This window comes from Vitis riparia, chromosome 1, assembly GCF_004353265.1.
Source record: "Vitis riparia cultivar Riparia Gloire de Montpellier isolate 1030 chromosome 1, EGFV_Vit.rip_1.0, whole genome shotgun sequence".
In the NCBI taxonomy this organism is placed as follows: domain Eukaryota; kingdom Viridiplantae; phylum Streptophyta; class Magnoliopsida; order Vitales; family Vitaceae; genus Vitis; species Vitis riparia.
The window spans coordinates 21876670-21895158 of NC_048431.1; the positions used below are offsets into that span (position 1 = coordinate 21876670).

The 18489-nt window shown below is 33.2% G+C and overlaps 1 protein-coding gene across 1 annotated transcript; it reads right to left on the reverse strand.

Moving 5' to 3' along the window:
- Positions 1-12208: 12208 nt before the first annotated feature.
- LOC117921184 (receptor-like protein EIX2) lies at positions 12209-13564 on the reverse strand. Its single transcript, XM_034839002.1, has one exon. It carries the CDS (start codon positions 13562-13564, stop codon positions 12209-12211), a length of 1356 nt encoding a protein of 451 aa, XP_034694893.1.
- Positions 13565-18489: the final 4925 nt, after the last annotated feature.

Genomic DNA, 18489 nt, shown 5'->3' on the forward strand with positions numbered 1-18489 from the left:
CTTTTCTTTTCTTTATTTTCATTTGGTTATTTTCCATTTCCAATTTCATTTCATTTTTTTTATAACACACAAATTAATATTTTCTCAATTTTATTAATAAGGAATTTAATTTAATTAATTAATATTTTTTTTATTAATTCTAATTAATTTTAATTAATTAACTTTTCATTTTCGTTTTCGTTTTTCTTTTCTGGAAATTCTCAATTACTAAAATCCTAAGAAATTTCTACCCTAAGGCTGACATGGCATAAAATTTTCAACTTGCCTCATTGACCAACACAATAAACCAAATTTCACCAATCAAAAACTAACACGTGTTCTTCAGACACTTTTCTTTTTTACTTTTCAACCATCACTCAAAATAAGACTTTTCAAAATAGAAATGCTAACGTGACATAAAATACCTGATCATTACATTCTACCCCCCTAAAAGAAATTTCGTCCCAAAATTTAAACGAGATTACCTTAAAAATAGTAGAAAAGTTGCGGATAGTGTCATCTCATTTCTTTCTCAGGTTCCCAAGTGGCTTGTTCTATCCCATGGTGTTGCCACCACACTTTGACTGCAGGAATCACCTTGTTTCTGAACCTATGTTCTCCAACCTCCAGAATTCGGAAAGGTTCCTCCATATAAGAAGTATCTTCACTAATTTGAACATCTTGCAAGTCCACTACCCAAGTTGGATTTGGAGTACACTTCCTTAGCATCGATACATGGAAAACATCATGCACAAGGGACAACTGTTGAGGTAAAATTAACTTGTATGCCACTGGCCTAACTCTCTTCTCAATTTGAAATGGTCCCATAAATTTAGGGGCTAACTTCCCCCTTTTCCCAAATCGAAATATGCCTCTTCGAGGGGACACTTTTACAAACACCCAATCTCCTTCCTCAAACTCCAAGGGCCTTCTCCTTTGGTCTGCATAGCTTTTCTATCTATCTTGGGCAGTCTTAAGCTTTTTCTTGATGAGTTGTATCTTTTCTGTAGTCTCTTGAACAATCTCAGGTTCCAACAAACGTCTCTCACCCACCTCTATCCAACACAATGGTGATCTACAAGGTCTCCCATAGAGTGCTTCATAAGGTGCCATGCCAATACTAGATTGGTAACTGTTGTTATAAGCAAACTCTGCCAAAGGTAAGTAATCTGCCCAATTTCCTCCAAAATCCAAAACACAAGCCCTTAACATGTCTTCTAAAATCTGGATCACTCTTTCTGATTGATCATCTATCTGAGGGTGAAAGGCGTTGCTAAACTTCAATTGGGTGCCCAAAGCCCTTTGTAAACTCTGCCAAAACTAAGAAGTAAACTTAGGGTCCCTGTCAGACACTATAGATAAAGGTATCCCATGCAATCTCACAACCTCCTGTATATACAACTTAGCCAAAGAGTTCATGGGATCAGTAGTTTTCATGGCTAGAAAATGAGCTGACTTAGTAAGACGGTCCACAATCACCCAAACTCCATTTTTCTTGCTTCTAGTTCTTGGCAATCCTATCACAAAGTCCATAGTGATATGATCCCACTTCCACTCAGGTATACGTAAAGGTTGCAACAACCCTGCAAGCCTCTGGTGTTCAACCTTCACTTGCTAACAAATTTGACAGTTGGCTACAAACTGAGCAATATCTCTCTTCATCCCACGCCACCAAAACTGTCTCTTTAAGTCTTGATACATCTTGGTATTCCCAGGGTGGATGGTATACTTCGCCCTATGAGCATCTGCTAGAAGTTCATTAATTCTCAACTCCACATCTTTTGGCACACACAATCTCCCTTTAAACCTCACACTCCCATCTTCATACATAGACCAATTTTCATCTACCTCACCTGCTACCAACTGGACTTTAACCTTTTCTAAAAACTCATCATGAACTTGGGCCTCCACTATTCTTATGATAATCATTGGTCTAGCCGATATATTGTACAAGCATGGACCATGTCCTTCCCGACTAAGACATAACTCAAAATCCTCAATAACTGCGTACATCTCAAACTCTCTCAACCCCAAGCTAGACAACTGGCCATAACTCTTCCTACTCAAGGCATCTGCTACAACATTCGCCTTCCCAGGATGGTAATGAAGGGCAAAATCATAATCTTCCAATGTCTCCATCCATCTTCTCTACCTAGAGTTTAGAACCTTTTGAGTGAAAATGTATTTCAAACTCTTGTGATCAGAGTACACCTCAAACTTCTCTCCATACAAATAGTGTCTCCAAGTCTTTAGGGCAAACACCACTGCTGCAAGCTCCAAATCATGTGCTGGATAATTCCGCTCATGCTGCTTTAATTGTCTTGAGGCATAAACTACTACCTTGCCTTGCTGCATTAGCACACACCCTAGCCCCACTGTAGAAGCATCACAATAAATCATAAACAACTCTCCACTAATAGAGCAATTAACACTGAAGCAGTGGTCAATTTCCGCTTCAACTCCTAGAAAGCATTCTCACACTCCTCATTCCATTCAAACTTTACCCCTTTTCTAGTCAATCGAGTCATTGGTGTTGCAATCCTAGAGAAGTCTCCCACAAACCTCCTATAATATCCAGCCAACCCCAAGAAACTTCTAATCTCAAATACATTAGTAGGTCTTTGCCACTCTTGCTCAACTTCCACCTTGGAATGGTCTACTGTTATTCCTGCCTCAGAAACCACATGGCCTAATAAATTCACTTCAATAAGCCAAAACTCACTTTTGTCCAACTTCCCATACAACTGACGTCTTCTTAAAGTTTTAAGAGTGGTCACCAAATGCTGTTTATGCTCCTCCAAACTCCTGGAGTAAATCAAAATGTCATCCACAAAGATAATCACAAACTGATCTAAGTAAGCACGAAATACTCTGTTCATTAAATCCATGAAAGCAACGAGGGCATTAGTTAACCCAAAATGCATGACTAGAAATTCATAATGCCCATATCTCATTCTAAAAGCGGTTTTAGGAACATCTTCTTCCCTAACTCTTAATTGATGATACCCAGTTCTCAAGTCAATCTTACTAAAATACTTTGCACCCTTCAACTGATCAAACAAGTCATCTATTCTTGGAAGAGGATACTTGTTCTTCACAGTAACTCTATTCAACTTCCTATAATCAATACACAACCTTAGTGTACCATCCTTTTTTTTCACAAACAACACTGGGGCTCCCCATGGTGACATACTCGAATGAATAAAACTCTTACATAATAATTCATCCAATTGAGTTTTCAATTCCTTCAACTCAAGAGGGGTCATCCTATAAGGGGATACTGAAATAGGATCAGTTCCTGGGTATACTTCAATAGAGAAATCAAATTCTCTATGAGGTGGTAAACCTGGTAACTCATCTGGGAATACATCCTGAAACTTTCTCACCATTGGAATTTCTGTAAGGCCCTTCCGGGCTTTCTCCTTACCACGAAGGCAAGCTATGAAATTTATTGATCATTTCCTCAACACATACTGATAGCATAAATCAGACTGCGAAAAAGGTAAACTAACACACTTCCCTCCAACAAAGCAAACCTCAAAACCATCTGGCAGACAAAATATTATCCTGCGGCAATGACAATCGATAAGCGCTCTATACACTATCAACCAATCCATTCCCAAGATAACATCATACCTAGTCATATCTAAAATCCTCAAATCCACATTAAGTGCTCTATCCGCCAAGGTAATAACGCACCCCTTGCATATTCTATCAACTCTAGAGTTCGTATCCATAGGGGATTCAATAAGTAACAAATTCTCTACCCTTTCTGATTTCAACCTCAATGCATTAGCATAAGATGCAGAAATGAAAGAATGAGTTGCACCAGTATCAAACAAAACACGCACCCAAGTACTATATACCAAAATCATGCCTTCCACCAAGAGGGCGTCCTCCTCTGGCTCTATTGGGGTCAAGGCAAAAACTCTCCCAGCTGTCTATCTTCCCCTATCTCTAGCATTCGACCCTTGAGAAGAACTGGTCTGACTACTCGTGGTAGTTGTCATGGTTTCCTGCGCTGCTGGGGGTAATTGTGGCATCTAGTAGTAAGGCAACTAAAACTGAGGGGGCTGGAAAGGCACTACTGACTGCTGCTGAGAACTTCCCTGAGACTGAAGTTGAGCCTGCTGTGTGCCCCATAATGGGCAAGCCCTCCATAAGTGGTCTCTTGCTCCACAACCATAACATACTCTATTAGTAGCCGCCCTCTGAGCACTCTGCACACCTCCTGCATAGAACGAGAGATGCCTCTCAGACTGCTTAGTCCTCTGCCTCTGCTGCAGCCCCTGGGAACTTTCCCCCATTCTTTGTTTCCCTTTTCTGTCCCCCTTTTGCTCTCTAATTTGGTTGGTTTCATCAATGTCTTGCTCCACCAACAAAGCCCTCTTAACCAACTCAGAATAGTCCCTTATTGCCAATGGGACTAATCTATTCCTAATAGCAAGCCTCAACCCCTACTGGAACCTTCTAGCCTTTTCTCCGTCCCCCCCAAAGCGAATCTAGACAACTCCGAAAAGCGCGACTCATACTCCAGCACCGACATGGTTCCTTGGATGAGGTGCTCAAACTCCATCCTCTTGGCGTGCTTAGCCACCTCTCCAAAATACTTGCCTAGAAAGATACCCTCAAATTCATCCCATGTCATAACCTTAGTGTCATACACTCTTTTCATGGATTCCCACCAAAAATCAACTTTATCCATAAGCATGTATGCTGCCAGACTTACCCTCCTTTCCTCAGGTATGTCTAACCCCACCAGAATTCTTCTCATCCTCCTCAACCAATGCTCAATTGCTTCTACACTAGGCTCTCCATTAAAAGATGGAGGTTGCATCACCATGAATCTCTTCATCACTTCCATTTGGCTCATTACTAGCCTCTCAGTGCGGTTCCTCCTATGTGAGTGGTCTGAATCCTCATGGCCCTGGGTACCTCCTGATCTCCTAGAGTCCTGACATCTCATCGACTGAACAGTCTCTCTCAACTCCCTTCTTACTTCTCGGAGTAGTTCTTCTCTTAGTTATTCTCTTACCGACTCCAACTCCTCATTTCTCTTAGATCCTCCTTTTCTGGTTCTTCCCGCCATTTCAAATTTAACAATCCCTAATTCAACCACATTACCAAGGTGAGCAAAATAAATTCACATGTACCCATTTAACAACTTCAACAACTATCAAAACTTTCACTTTCTTACAATCACAATACATAATTCAACATAATTAACATCATCATGTTTCTTATTATCATCAACAAGAACCCTCACAAGGCTTTTCAAACATCAAGAATCAACAATTAACTAATTTATTTAATAATAAACTCATTAACTAACACATACAGAAAATCATAACATTACATAACATTACAATACACACAACACCCATAAACATTGACCCTAAGGTATTATTGCAACCTTGGCTCTGATACCACACTGTCACGACCCAAATTCCGGGTGACCCAAAATTTGGCCCGTGACCCCAAGTCAAAGGTTTGACCCTAAGGGTTCCTCCTATTCGACGCTGGCAGTCAACCAAAATAGTCTGAATTTTTTTTTTTTTTTACACATACATCCCACTAGAATTCTCATAAATTACAATATCCCAAAACTACTCAAAACAACAAGGTTTAATAAATATTCATTATAGTCCAAAAATAAAAGTTCACAATTAAACAACTTAATCAAAATAAGGCTTCATAACAAATCCATAAGTCATAATTACTAAAACAATCCCAAAATAAAAAAAAAACACAATAAAAGAAAATGCCACACTCCACTAGACCGCTCCAGGAGCATCCTGAAGTCCTCCCTGCCCCACCTATGGATCCTCAGGAGTGATATCTGCATTTAAAAAAATGTCAAAAAAGAAGGGGTGAGCATTTCCACATTGCTCAGTAGGATGCCTAACACCCGAGGGGTTAAGGGGATTACTAAGTTCCAAAGAATACGGAAAGGACACTTCAACACAACATGAACAATTCAACAATATCAATCAAACCACATAGTTTAATATCTAATATTATACACAATTTCACAACATTCAACAATTAAATAAATGCACATGAACATGTGACACACAGTCATACAATGCATTATTGTTTTCGGGCTTTCACCGAAGGATACGTGTCTGCACCCAAATACACTTCCCATTCGGAGTCTTTCCGGGGTAACTTTTGGGTCTTTCACTCTAGGGATCTCTCTTCCTTCTTAATTCGCCTTACACGTGCTTTCACTTTTCATCACTATTTCATTTTTTTCCATTTCATACACTTTTCACAATTTTCATAATTTTTTTCACATAACCATGATGCAAATGAATGCCACAATTCCAAAGTTCCTCAATAATTTCAACAATTTCAACATTCCCCAATAATCCAATAAAATAATTTTCCACATTAAAATTTTCAAAAATATCCCAAATAAATATTCAAAAATTTGCATATCAATAAACTTGAAATTATACCACACTTACGGAATTTTTCAACTATTCTAATAATTTCTAATATTCGAAATTAACTAACTTTCCACCATAAAAATTCTGAAAATATTCTAACCAATGCCCAAAAATTCACAAATCACTATTTTTGAAATTAAACCCTAATTTCAGAATTTTTCAACCCTTCTAATAATTTTTAACAATTCAAAACAATTAATTATCAACCAAAAGCAATTTCCCGCAATTACAAAAATTCCAAACAAATTCCAAATAATCCAGAAAAATTCATACAACACCCATATTTCCTACTCAACTCATAATGATAAGATTTACAATTTTTTTTCAAAGGAAAACACATTAAATTTAAGTTTTAGGGTTAGGTTCCCCTACCACATATCTAAGAATTCAACTATTAAAAACATGATTGGCCATCATATGATTGTTCCTCTCGTCGAGTAGAGCACCTCCTTAAAATTTGAGCCGAAACGGAGGTCGTTTGGCCACCCAAAAGGCTGGTCAAAGTTCCGGCGAGATGCAATTTCTCCATAGTGTCGTTGCCTCCTTTTCTCACCCGTTCTGCCACTATTTTCCTTTCTTTTTCCAAAGCCCATTTCATTTCCTTGTTTTAATCCACTTACCACTAGTCCACTCAAGCCCAGCCCAAAGTTCAAAAACCCAATAACTAATTCCCATTTTTCTTTTAAAATCCTATTTCATCCAAGCCCAAATTAATTCCTTTTCATTTTTGTTTTTGCTTTTTTTTTAAAGCCCACTTATAGTCACTGCCCACGGCCCAAATTCAAAGGCTCCAATTAATCATTTTGTTTATTTATTTTCTTTTCTTTATTTTCATTTGTTTATTTTCCATTTCCAATTTCATTTCATTTTTTTTATAACACACAAATTAATATTTTCTCAATTTTATTAATAAGGAATTTAATTTAATTAATTAATATTTTTTTATTAATTCTAATTAATTTTAATTAATTAACTTTTCATTTTCGTTTTCGTTTTTCTTTTCTGGAAATTCTCAATTATTAAAATCCTAAGAAATTTCTACCCTAAGGCTGATATGACATAAAATTTTCAACTCGCCTAATTGACCAACACAATAAACCGAATTTCACCAATTCAAAACTAACATGTGTTCTTCAGACACTTTTCTTTTTGACTTTTCAACCAGCACTCAAAATAAGACTTTTAAAAATAGAAATGCTAATGTGGCATAAAATACCCGGTCATTACATATGGTGTGGTTAATTTCGTTAATTTAGGTTTTTGTTTTGTGATGCTTTGATTTTGATTATAATTAGTCTATGTTTTTTTTTTATAAAAAAAAGTTTTTATGGAAATTTGTTATTGTTAGGCTATGGATGGATTCTGAGGATAGGGTTTATTTGATTAAAGAGCTATCCTGGAGTTGGCAGAGGAACACCTTCTTGGGAAGTCGGGCTTACATTGGTTGAAGATACATTTAGCAAATTTATATGCTGGTGGAGTAGACAAGTTATCGTATGAGGGTTGTGTAGCATTTACTGAGAATCATTTGGAAGATATCTTTGATTCTGCAGACAGACCTCTAGAAGGAAGACGTTGGTGCTTGTTTGCCTAGGATCCTTTCCAATGCTCATGTATTAATCTCTCAGAAGCATTAAGAAGCTACCCTTCAAAGGCTACTATTTCACACATGCTTGTCTACCAGGTATTTCATTCTTAGCATGGTCACATTCAAACTGAGAAATATTTACCGAGTGAAATCAAATTAATCCCACCTCCTCCCTACTCCACCCAACCCCACAATAAAAAAGAAATCTCAAAACTAGTTTTTATTGGAATTCTGTTCTATGCATAGGCAAATCATTTGTTGCCCTATGTATTCTGTATAAACTTCTCTAGGTAACTATATAGCTCTTCTGCATTTATACATGGAAAATGATAGTCACATGATCGAACATACCCCTTTAGAGTACCCCATTTGTTGCCCCATCATTAGGAATAGAAATAATGGATCTACCACTTCTTTCACAACTCTGTCTTATGTTTACACTATCCTACTACAGTACGCTTGAGAGGATAACAAACATTTTGCTAAATTTACTTTTGTTTTCATATTAAATGCTTAGATTCAGTTCATTTGTCTATCCAAAACTTAATCTAAGATTGTATTGTTCTATCTTTTTCAAGGATGGCTCATGCAATGGCTTACGACACCATGCTGCCCTTGGAAAGGACAAGGTAGTGGAATTTTTTGCTTTTGGTTGATTGTTGTGGAGTTCTAACCATGTGAAATGGAAACATGGCTTTTGATTAATTAGGCATAATTTTTCACTCTTTTATGCTTTGAGGCTAAATTTGTCTCAACTTTGATCTTCTCTCTTTTTGATAGAAACAAGGAACTTTGTTAAGAAAAGATGGTAAAAGGATAAGGACTTGGAAATTGAAACCCAAGAAAGAAGCCAAACTTTGTTTGAGTTTAATGCAATTTATCATTGGTATTTGGCAAGTTCAAAGGCAGCAGATCAGTCTCTGAAGATTGAATTTTAGTTAGAACTTAGTATTGGAGGAAATTTCTTTATTTTTTTTATTTTTTATTTTTTATTTTTTAAGTTTCCTTTATCTTTGGTAGCTGAGGTTTGTATTGGGGATTATTAATATTTGATTATGCAATATATATATATATTTGGATTATGCAATATTGGAAATTAAAATTCTGTTGCTTCAACAAAAGTTTTATATATGTAATAGAAAATATTACCAATGTTATATTTACAATAAAACATTCCTTATATTTACAGTAAGTTTATTTTAGAGTGTTGTTTTTATATTATACCAATGTTGTTAGGCCATATTTGGCTAAACAAAATGAAGAGAAGACACATTATTTGGCTAATATTTTACAACTAGAGGTGACGAATACTAATGTTAGTAATTAGGTTTGCCATATTTTTCAATAGTGTACAATTAGCTCAATCACTTAAAGCTTATACCAAAAATATATTTAAATCAATAATGGACAAAATTTCTGAATGGTACTTAGTGATAATCAACTATCAAATTAACATAAATATAAAAGTTGGAAGGACAATTTTAAGGCATAGATGATTCTAAAATATCAAAAGTAGGCCGAGTATCCAACTTAATATTACAACTTTTCTCACTTAAATGATAATTTACAAATAACAAACCTACCTAAAGAAAAATAATTGTTTGCCAACATTTCAAAGATAGAGTTCTCAAACACTAGTACCAAAAGAAATCTTTATTACCACTGAGAATTCATCATTGTATTCTGAAACAAGTAAAAACACATAATTAGCTCTAATTTAAGCAACATTTAGATTTTCATCAAGGAATATAAACATATTCAATATTATTATTTCAATTATTATTATTATTATAATTATATATAATTAATTAATTAACAACACAATATTAACAAACATGGTTATAGAGGCTATTTAAATTTCTATAGTTGTCATACTTGTGGTATTAACCATACTCAAGTGAGCATATTTGTCAATAAATTTAGAGTGTCAACTAACAACCTACAACAATTTATAATCTTAGATGCTTGCTTGTATAGTTTTTTGGGATTCAACCTTGGAAAAAATTACACGCATCTTAACCTTCCCTATGAAAATCAGATTCTGCAACTTCAAAAAGTTGAACCCAATTATAAACTCCCTCAATCCTCTTTCTAACGACTCAACCTAAGAAATTGATTACCCTATGCATTGTATTTAGGAACTTAATTGTAGTAAGGGAAGAGAAACAACTTATATTCATATGCATAGTTGAAGGGTCTAAAAATATGCCTCTATAACATGATTTGAACATTTAATTGAAATTTTTTTTTTGTAAATTTAAATCATTATTTTCAATTCAAGAAGTTAAGAAATCATATAATAAAATATAAGCATAAAAAGATTAATAGTTAACAAATATGTACGTAAACAGGGATGGCCTTACATTACATTGCAATGAAATTCATCTTACCTTCTTTTTGCATGATGTTTGTTATTTTGAAACCACATCACCCTCTGCAAAATAGCTAAATTCATTGTGATGATAATCATAACAAAAAATACAATGAAATAAATAAATAAACAAGGAAGAAAATAAAGGAAAAGGAATTGGAAGTGATGTAAGATATGTCACCTTTTCAGCCATGAACTCCATCTGTTTCCATCGATCTTCCTTTTCAGACGAGCCACATTCACTTCAGTGAAGACATATAGCCTATCTTTGGTTTCATCAATGAACCGGAAATAAGCCTGCCTCCAAGACTGCTTTAGAGCCAAACTGCCACATACAACCCAAAATCCCACCGGAAAGCCCAATCCCATGCTTATGAAGAACCATGACAGGTCCCATTCATCTTCATCTTCCTCCTCATCTTTGTGATCTTGATCATTTAGAGTGGAGCAGTTGGTTGACAATGGAGGCCCATAAAGTCCCAGGTTCGCCTCATAAATGGACGGATCATTGAATGTCGAGAACTAGTTGGTTGTTGGAATTGGTCCTGATAGGAGGTTATGCGATAGGTTCAAATGGTTCAATAAGGTTATAGAAGACATGCTCGGAGGAATTGGGCCTGAAAGGCGGTTGCATGAGAGGTCAAGAGTTTCTAGCCCTTGCATGGCTCCGATCTTCTCAGGTATCTTTCCAATCAATTGGTTTTGAGACAAATTCAAGGTACCCAGGGTCGAGAGATTTGTGATCTCTTCTGGGATCTCTCCCCAAATGTTATTGCTAGAAAGATCAATCAAATTCACAATTGGCAGTATGCTATCAAATTCCATATATTGTCCTTTCACAACTAGCTCCATGCGCCCTGAATAAGGGCCATGCCTCCCGAAGTTGTCATCAGATTCTATGTGTAATAAGGTCGCAGAACGTAAAGCAGTCAAATTGCCTAAGCATTGTGGGATGGATCCTGATAAATTGTTAAGCGCAAGATCCAAAATGTGGAGATAAGAAAGCCCACACAGTTGTTCAGGAATATCTCCTATCAACATGGTGCCTCGTAAACGAAGTTGCTTCAATGATGACATTTTTTCTCCAATCCATTTGGGTATCTTGCCCGAAAACCTGTTATTTCCAAGATCAAGGGAGTACAGCCTTGTGCAGTTTTGTAAGCTTTGAGAGAGTTTCCTTGAAAGATTGTTGTCGCCCAATATCAAGTTAAATAAAGATATTGAACACATCGAACTTGGAATCCCACCTGACAGTTTGTTCTTGGATAGATCTATGGTGTTGAGATGGTGCAAAGCATTCCAATTCTTTGGAATCTTTCCAGATAAATGATTGTTTGAGAGATCAATTTCCTTCAAATCCTTTAGTTTACTAATTGATGAAGGGATGCTGCCATTTAACAAGTTACCAGAAATATCAAGGATTTCCAAACTCGATAATTCCCCGATGTTCAAGGGAATTGGACCAGAAAATAAATTGTTTCCCAGAAAGAGCTCTATCACATTAAACCAAAGTGGGAATCGGCCCACCAAGCGGTTGAAGCTTAAATCCACCACGACTGCTCCTGGGCTAAAGGATAATGAGTTGGGAAGCTTTCCATACAATTGGTTTTTAGAAAGATCTAACCATGCAAAATCTAGTTTCCAAAGCCATTCTGGTATTGTATCTGAAATCCCCACATTTTTAAGAGCTATTGTGTTAAGTCTTTTTTGAGTTCTAAGCCAGTTGGGGAACTTGGGAGATACATAGCAGTTGGAAATATCGATATACAAGAGGCTGAAGGGAGGAATCCATTCAGGTCTCACGTGAAAACGGAGAGACTAATTTTTGGGTGATAAGTGTAAAGAGAAATACTCCAGTTTTGTAAGATTACTGAAATGAATTTCAGATATTACCCCTTCCCAAGAATTCCAATCAAGAGACAACTCAGTTAGCTCTCTAAGTTCTCCAATACTTTCTGGAATCGTCCCATTCATTAGATTGAATGACAAGCCAAGTCTCTTCATCCGCAGCAAGTTTCCAATCCATGTTGGAATTGGACCTAAGATGGAGTTTTTACTCAGATAAAGACTCTCTAAGTTGGTAAGGTATTGAATTGAATTGGGGAAAGGACCAACAAAACTATTATAGCTCAAGTCCAGGGATTTTAAATTCTTAAAGAGCCCTAATGAATCTGGCAACTGACCACTGACTTGATTACCGCCCAAGTTTAACTCTTCCAAGGAATTATTAGTGCATGCTGATAATCGACTCAGGAATTCAATTCCTTCACCTCCAATACTATTGTATGAGAGATCTAAGGTCACCAAGTTGCAAAGGCGTCGCAAGTTAACATGGGGAATCGGACCTTTAATTGCACCACCATTTAAATAAAGATCCGTAAGGGTACTGACGTTAAACAACCAGCCAGGCAAAGTAGTGTTGAAATTGTTGTATGAGAGATCAATGACCAAAACCGAAGTCAAATTAACAAATGGATTGGAGTACTGAGGGAAGTGACTGAGTTCACAAACGGACAAATGTAATTCTAACAAAAATGGAAGCATGTTTACAGCTTGCATCCAATTTGTGGTTGTTTTACTAAGGTCCACATACCCCAGATCAAGGTATTTTAAAGAAGAAAGACCAGAAAGCCAATTTAAATTAGAAACCCTCATTGGATAATCTCCTCCTCCAAAAAGATCAAGATAACGTAACTGTGATAAATTTCCAAGATGAGGAGGAATCATTCCACCAAATGCTGCATTAGAGAGATTAAGGTATCTCAACCTTTCAAATGAGCCCAAGAAATTTGGAATTGGAATTCCTTGAAAATCATTAAGACTTAGGTCCAGGTAAGTTAAATGTTTCAAGTCAAGTAAGGAACCACTTATCTCACCACCCAAAAGAAAGAAGCCACGATCTCTGAGGTCAACCTTGACAACATTCCCTGTCCGATTGTTGCAATCAACACCTGTCCACTTGCAGCAATTAGCACCAATCCAGGAAGAAAGCCTACCTGAAGGATCATACAGGCCATGTTTGAATTCAAGAAGCGCTTTCCGCTCTTCCTCAATGCAAGCTTTGTTGAGATCAATGTCATTAGAATTGATTGTAAGAGCTTCAACCATGAGAAACTTCAAAAACAGAGAAAGCAAAAGAATAAGGAGTGGAACGGTGGTTTTGCTACTTGCCATTGATGAATGCAAAGTTGCACAATTCTGAATTGATACCATATAAATAAATAAGATTAGAGTCTTGGTCTAATTTGTTTAACTATTTCAAGTCTTCATGCCATCTATAAATAAATGCAACAAAGACCTTTCAGCCATATATGGCCCATGTACTCCATCATATCTGCAATTAATTTTACATGTCACTTCGGACCATAATTTTATCCTTCTCTTTCTTCATAACATCTTATGGCTATTGAAACATGTATTATTAAAGAATCTAGACGGCAATAAAAGCATAATTTATGCCCAAAAATACCCACAAAGTAATGGCATATTATATGATTCAAGTGTCTAAAGCTCTATGCTATGTAAGTAGAGTATTATTTTTAAAAAATATTTCTTGAATGAGCCACCATCATCACAGATTTTTTAAAATATAATCACCTTAAAACTTGAAAGTGATCCAAAAAATTGATGCTTTCACTGTTTTTTTCTCTTTCAAAAATGTGAACTTTTTTTTTCAGAAATCATTTCATTTTTTCTATCATGCTAATTCTTAAATTATATTAATCAATGAGCGTTTCACACACTAATTCTCTTTACATTGGATTCAGTTTCAATCCCCCTCAATGTTAATACATTTTAATTTTGAAAAATATATGATGCACGATAATCTAAACAAAAAAGTATTTTTTTTTTCTCTATTTTATTGATCTGATAGATTGATTTAGAAAATATGTTAGGCCAATACTAGTGTTTCAAATTTATGAATTTTTTTAAAGGATTGGATCAAGGTTCAATCACAATTGGATCACACATTTCTCTTGTCCATGAGTAAATTAAGCTCAAAATATTAATTACCAAGTTTTTGAAATATGAAAATGTAGTCCAAAGAAAAAGAAAGGATCTTCTTTTTATTCTTTTTTATTTTTTTATTTAAATGAAAAAAGCTTTATTTATTTATTTATTTATTTGCTTTTACATGGAGTAGACTAAGGAGTAATGCCTTTATTTTAGTCAAGAGTCAAGATGTCATAAAAATCCTTTAAGTCATTGTCTAAAGGAAAACAATCACCAAGATAAGAAATTTAAATAATATTTTAATGTATGATGTATGTATTTTATCTAAAAAAACATTTTTAGACTCTTGCTAGAGTTTTCTCACATGAACCATTTACTAAGTTTAACATGGATAGTGTAGGAAGTATAATTAATTGAAGGAAACTATATGGAACTTCCTACTCCATGTTAAGTATTATATATGTTGAAAATAAAATGGAAATTTAAGTAATATTTTAATGTATGATGTATATAATTTATCTAAAAAAATATTTTGAGACTCCTACCAAAATTTTCTCATGTGGACTGTTTACTAAGTCTAATATGGATCATGTAGGAAGAATAATTAATTGAAGGAAACTACATGAAACTTTCTACTCCATGTTAAGTATTATATATGGTGAAAATAAAATAGAAATTTAAATAATGTTTTAATGTATGATGTAGGTATTAAAAAAAAAAAACATTTTTTGACTATTGCAAAAATTTTCTCATATGGACCATTTACTAAGTCTAATATGGATCATGTTGAAGGAAAGTACAGGAAACTTCCTACTCCATGTTGAGCATTATATATGGTGAAAATAAAATAAAATTTTAAATAAGGTTTTAATATATGATGTATGCATGTATTAAAAAAAACATATTTTGACTCTTGCCAAAATTTTCTCATGTGGACCGTTAACTAAGTCTAATATGGATCGTGTAGGAAGAATAATTAATTGAAGGAAGGTAAATGAAACTTCCTACTCCATGTTAAGTATTATATATGGTGAAAATAAAATAGAAATTTAAATAATATTTTAATGTATGATGCATGTATGAAAAAAAAAAAAATTTACTTTTGCCAAAATTTTCTCATGTGGACCATTTACTAAGTCTAATGTGGATCATGTAGGAAGAATAATTAATTGAAGGAAGGTACATGAAACTTCCTATTTTAAGCATTATATATGGTGAAAATAAAATAGAAATTTAAATAATGTTTTAGGGTATGATGTATGTATTAAAAAAAAACAATATTTTTTTACTTTTGCCAAAATTTTCTCATGTGGACCATTTACATGGTATATTATGGATCATGTAGTAAGAATAATCAATATTTTCAAAATCGGACTGGTTATTGAACTAGAAAAGTTACCGATTCGCGATTTACTGGTCGGACCAACAGCCAAATCGGTGATGTCATAAATATACAATTTATAAATTATTAAAATTTAAAAATAATTATAAAAATAAAAATAAAAATTTATATATTATTTAAAAATTAAAATTTTATTTGAAAATAAGAAAATTCACTTCAAATTAGAAATTTAAATTAAAATCATAATTTAATTTTTAAATTTAAAATTTAAAATTTATTTTTAAATCAAAAACGTATTTTAAAATCAAAAATTTATTTAAAATCAAAAATTTATTTAAAATTGTAATGTTTTGATTAATTTAAATTAAAATCATAAGTTTTAAAAATCATAAGGTAAAAAAATAATAAATATAAAAGAAAATAAATAATAATGAGATGAGGTAAAAAATAAAAATAAAAATCTAGAAAAAAAAATAAAAAGTGGCCAAAATGGGGAAGAATGAAGGATTGGGGGAGGGCGGGGAGTGGGGGGTTATGTCGGTGGGGAAGTGACATCTAATCGACCAATGGTCGACGACAACAGCTCGGTGCCAATGATAATGGGAAGTAGCAGCTAGGGCAACCACATGGAAGGGGTTGCTAGGGAGAAAAAAAAATGGTTGAATCAGATGGTTTGGAGGGAACTGTTCGGTTCGTCCAGCTCGTTGGTCGAACCGTCGATCCAATTCCGGTCTAACTACTTTCCTACCTAATTGACCGGACTAAACCGAAACCATGACTGGTTGGCAATTGAACCTTGCTAATTTGGTCCAATTTTTAAAACCATGAGAATAATTAATTGAAGGAATGATGCATGTATTTTATCTAAAAAAAATATTTTGAGTCTTGCAAGAATTTTCTCATGTGGATCATTAACTAATTCTAACATGGATTGTGTACGAAGTATAATTACTTGAAGGAAGCAAAATGAAACTTCCTACTCCATATTAAGTATTATGGCCAAAAAATATATATATCATGAAATTTTATTTTATTATAGATATAAAGGGCTAGAAAAATGCATATATAACGGGTGTTATTTTTTTGTTTAAAATATGAATACACTCAAATTTGAATTAAATCTAAATAAAATTGAATGTTATTAAGTGTTTAAATTGTGTGTTTTTACTAATATTTGAAGTATTAAGCTTATTTATTTTTACATATTAAATATATATATATATATATATAATTACTATATTTTTATTATTTTAGTTTTAAAATTAATAATATAAAAACATTAATTTAATATATTTTTAAATATTCCAAACTATCATAATTTATCGCCATAATAAAAATTTTATAATGATTAATTATATAACTAGTAGGTAATTAGATAACAAATAGATTTCTAGTTATGTTTGGTTGTTAAGAAAATATTAAAAATTTTCTAATTTAAAACTTATTTTTGTATAACCTATCTTTGGAGAAAGAAGGGTTGAAGGTTTTAATGAATGTGAAAACTATATATATAGATTTCGATACTTTTTCCTAAATTCAAAATTCTGAAATTAAAAATTGATCTAAAAAATATTCATAAAAATATTTTTATTCTAGGGAATAATTAGTGAGTGTAAATTAGGAGTGTGAGTTCAAATATATGAACCTACCAAACCAACTTCAAACATATCCAATCCAACCTACTTAGTTCGGTTTGTTCATTTTGGCTTTTCATAGCAATTCATGAGAATATTTTTATTCTAAATTATCTTGATAAATAATAGAGAAAATAAATAAAAACAAATTTAAGTCATACTCAGATTTTTTTTTTTATGACAAATTTACTAATTCATGGTAGATCAATTTATTATTCTAATTACACAAAGTTTAAGTAGTATAATTTTTTATTTTAAAAAATAAGAAATATCTAAAAATTTTAAAAATAAATTTGGTTTATTTTGTAGGAGGAATTAGGTTTGAATATTATAATAAATTTAATGGTTGAAAAAAATGTAATTTTCTTTTGTCAAAAAATTTCACTTTTCCTCTTAAAATAAAATTATTTTTAAAATGTAATAACCTAAAAAACAAACAATCATAAAAATATATTAAGTTTTAAAGCAAGTTGCTTTAAGACAAAGTAAAAAAAAAATTAAACAATCAGTAAGCGTGTAAAAAAAAATTAAAAATAAAAGCTTATTTATACATCTTTCTATTCAACCAATTAAATGAACCCCCTACCTACAATGCCATAACCAGATGAAATACAAATGCTAGGGAAGAAAACATGACTCCTTTTCTACTTGTATTAAATTTCATGCTGCATTCTATTGAAAAAAATAAATTATTTTTCCCCGTTTCCTTCGAATTTACATATGTAGATAATATAAAAATGATTTATGATATTTTCTTGAATTTATGGCCATTAAAACTGTTTTCAAATATAACAATTTATGAAGTATTAATAGAAAGTTATCTCGTTATAATTTCTGTATAATTATATTACATGGAAGTAATGTTTTAAAGAAATAATATCAATATAAATTCCAAAATTTGAAGTTATTTCTTTAATGAATAACTTAAAAGTTTGATAATTAAATTGAAATTGTCTTTTGAAGAAATTTCATATTTTACTTTTCACAATTTCCTACAAAGTAAGAAATTATTTTTGAATTGTCATATCTTAAAAAATATTATATATTTTTTCAAAATCCCCAAGGAATAGATCCATTGAATATTATTTCACACGTGTTTATTATTCACCAAATTTTCAATAATCAAATTAATTAATGTAATGAAAATTATTGAAATATTACTTCTTGTT

Coding starts and splice junctions, on each gene's coding strand:
- LOC117921184 (XM_034839002.1), bottom strand. CDS start 13,564: ATGGCAAGTAGCAAAACCACCGTTCCACTCCTTATTCTTTTGCTTTCT.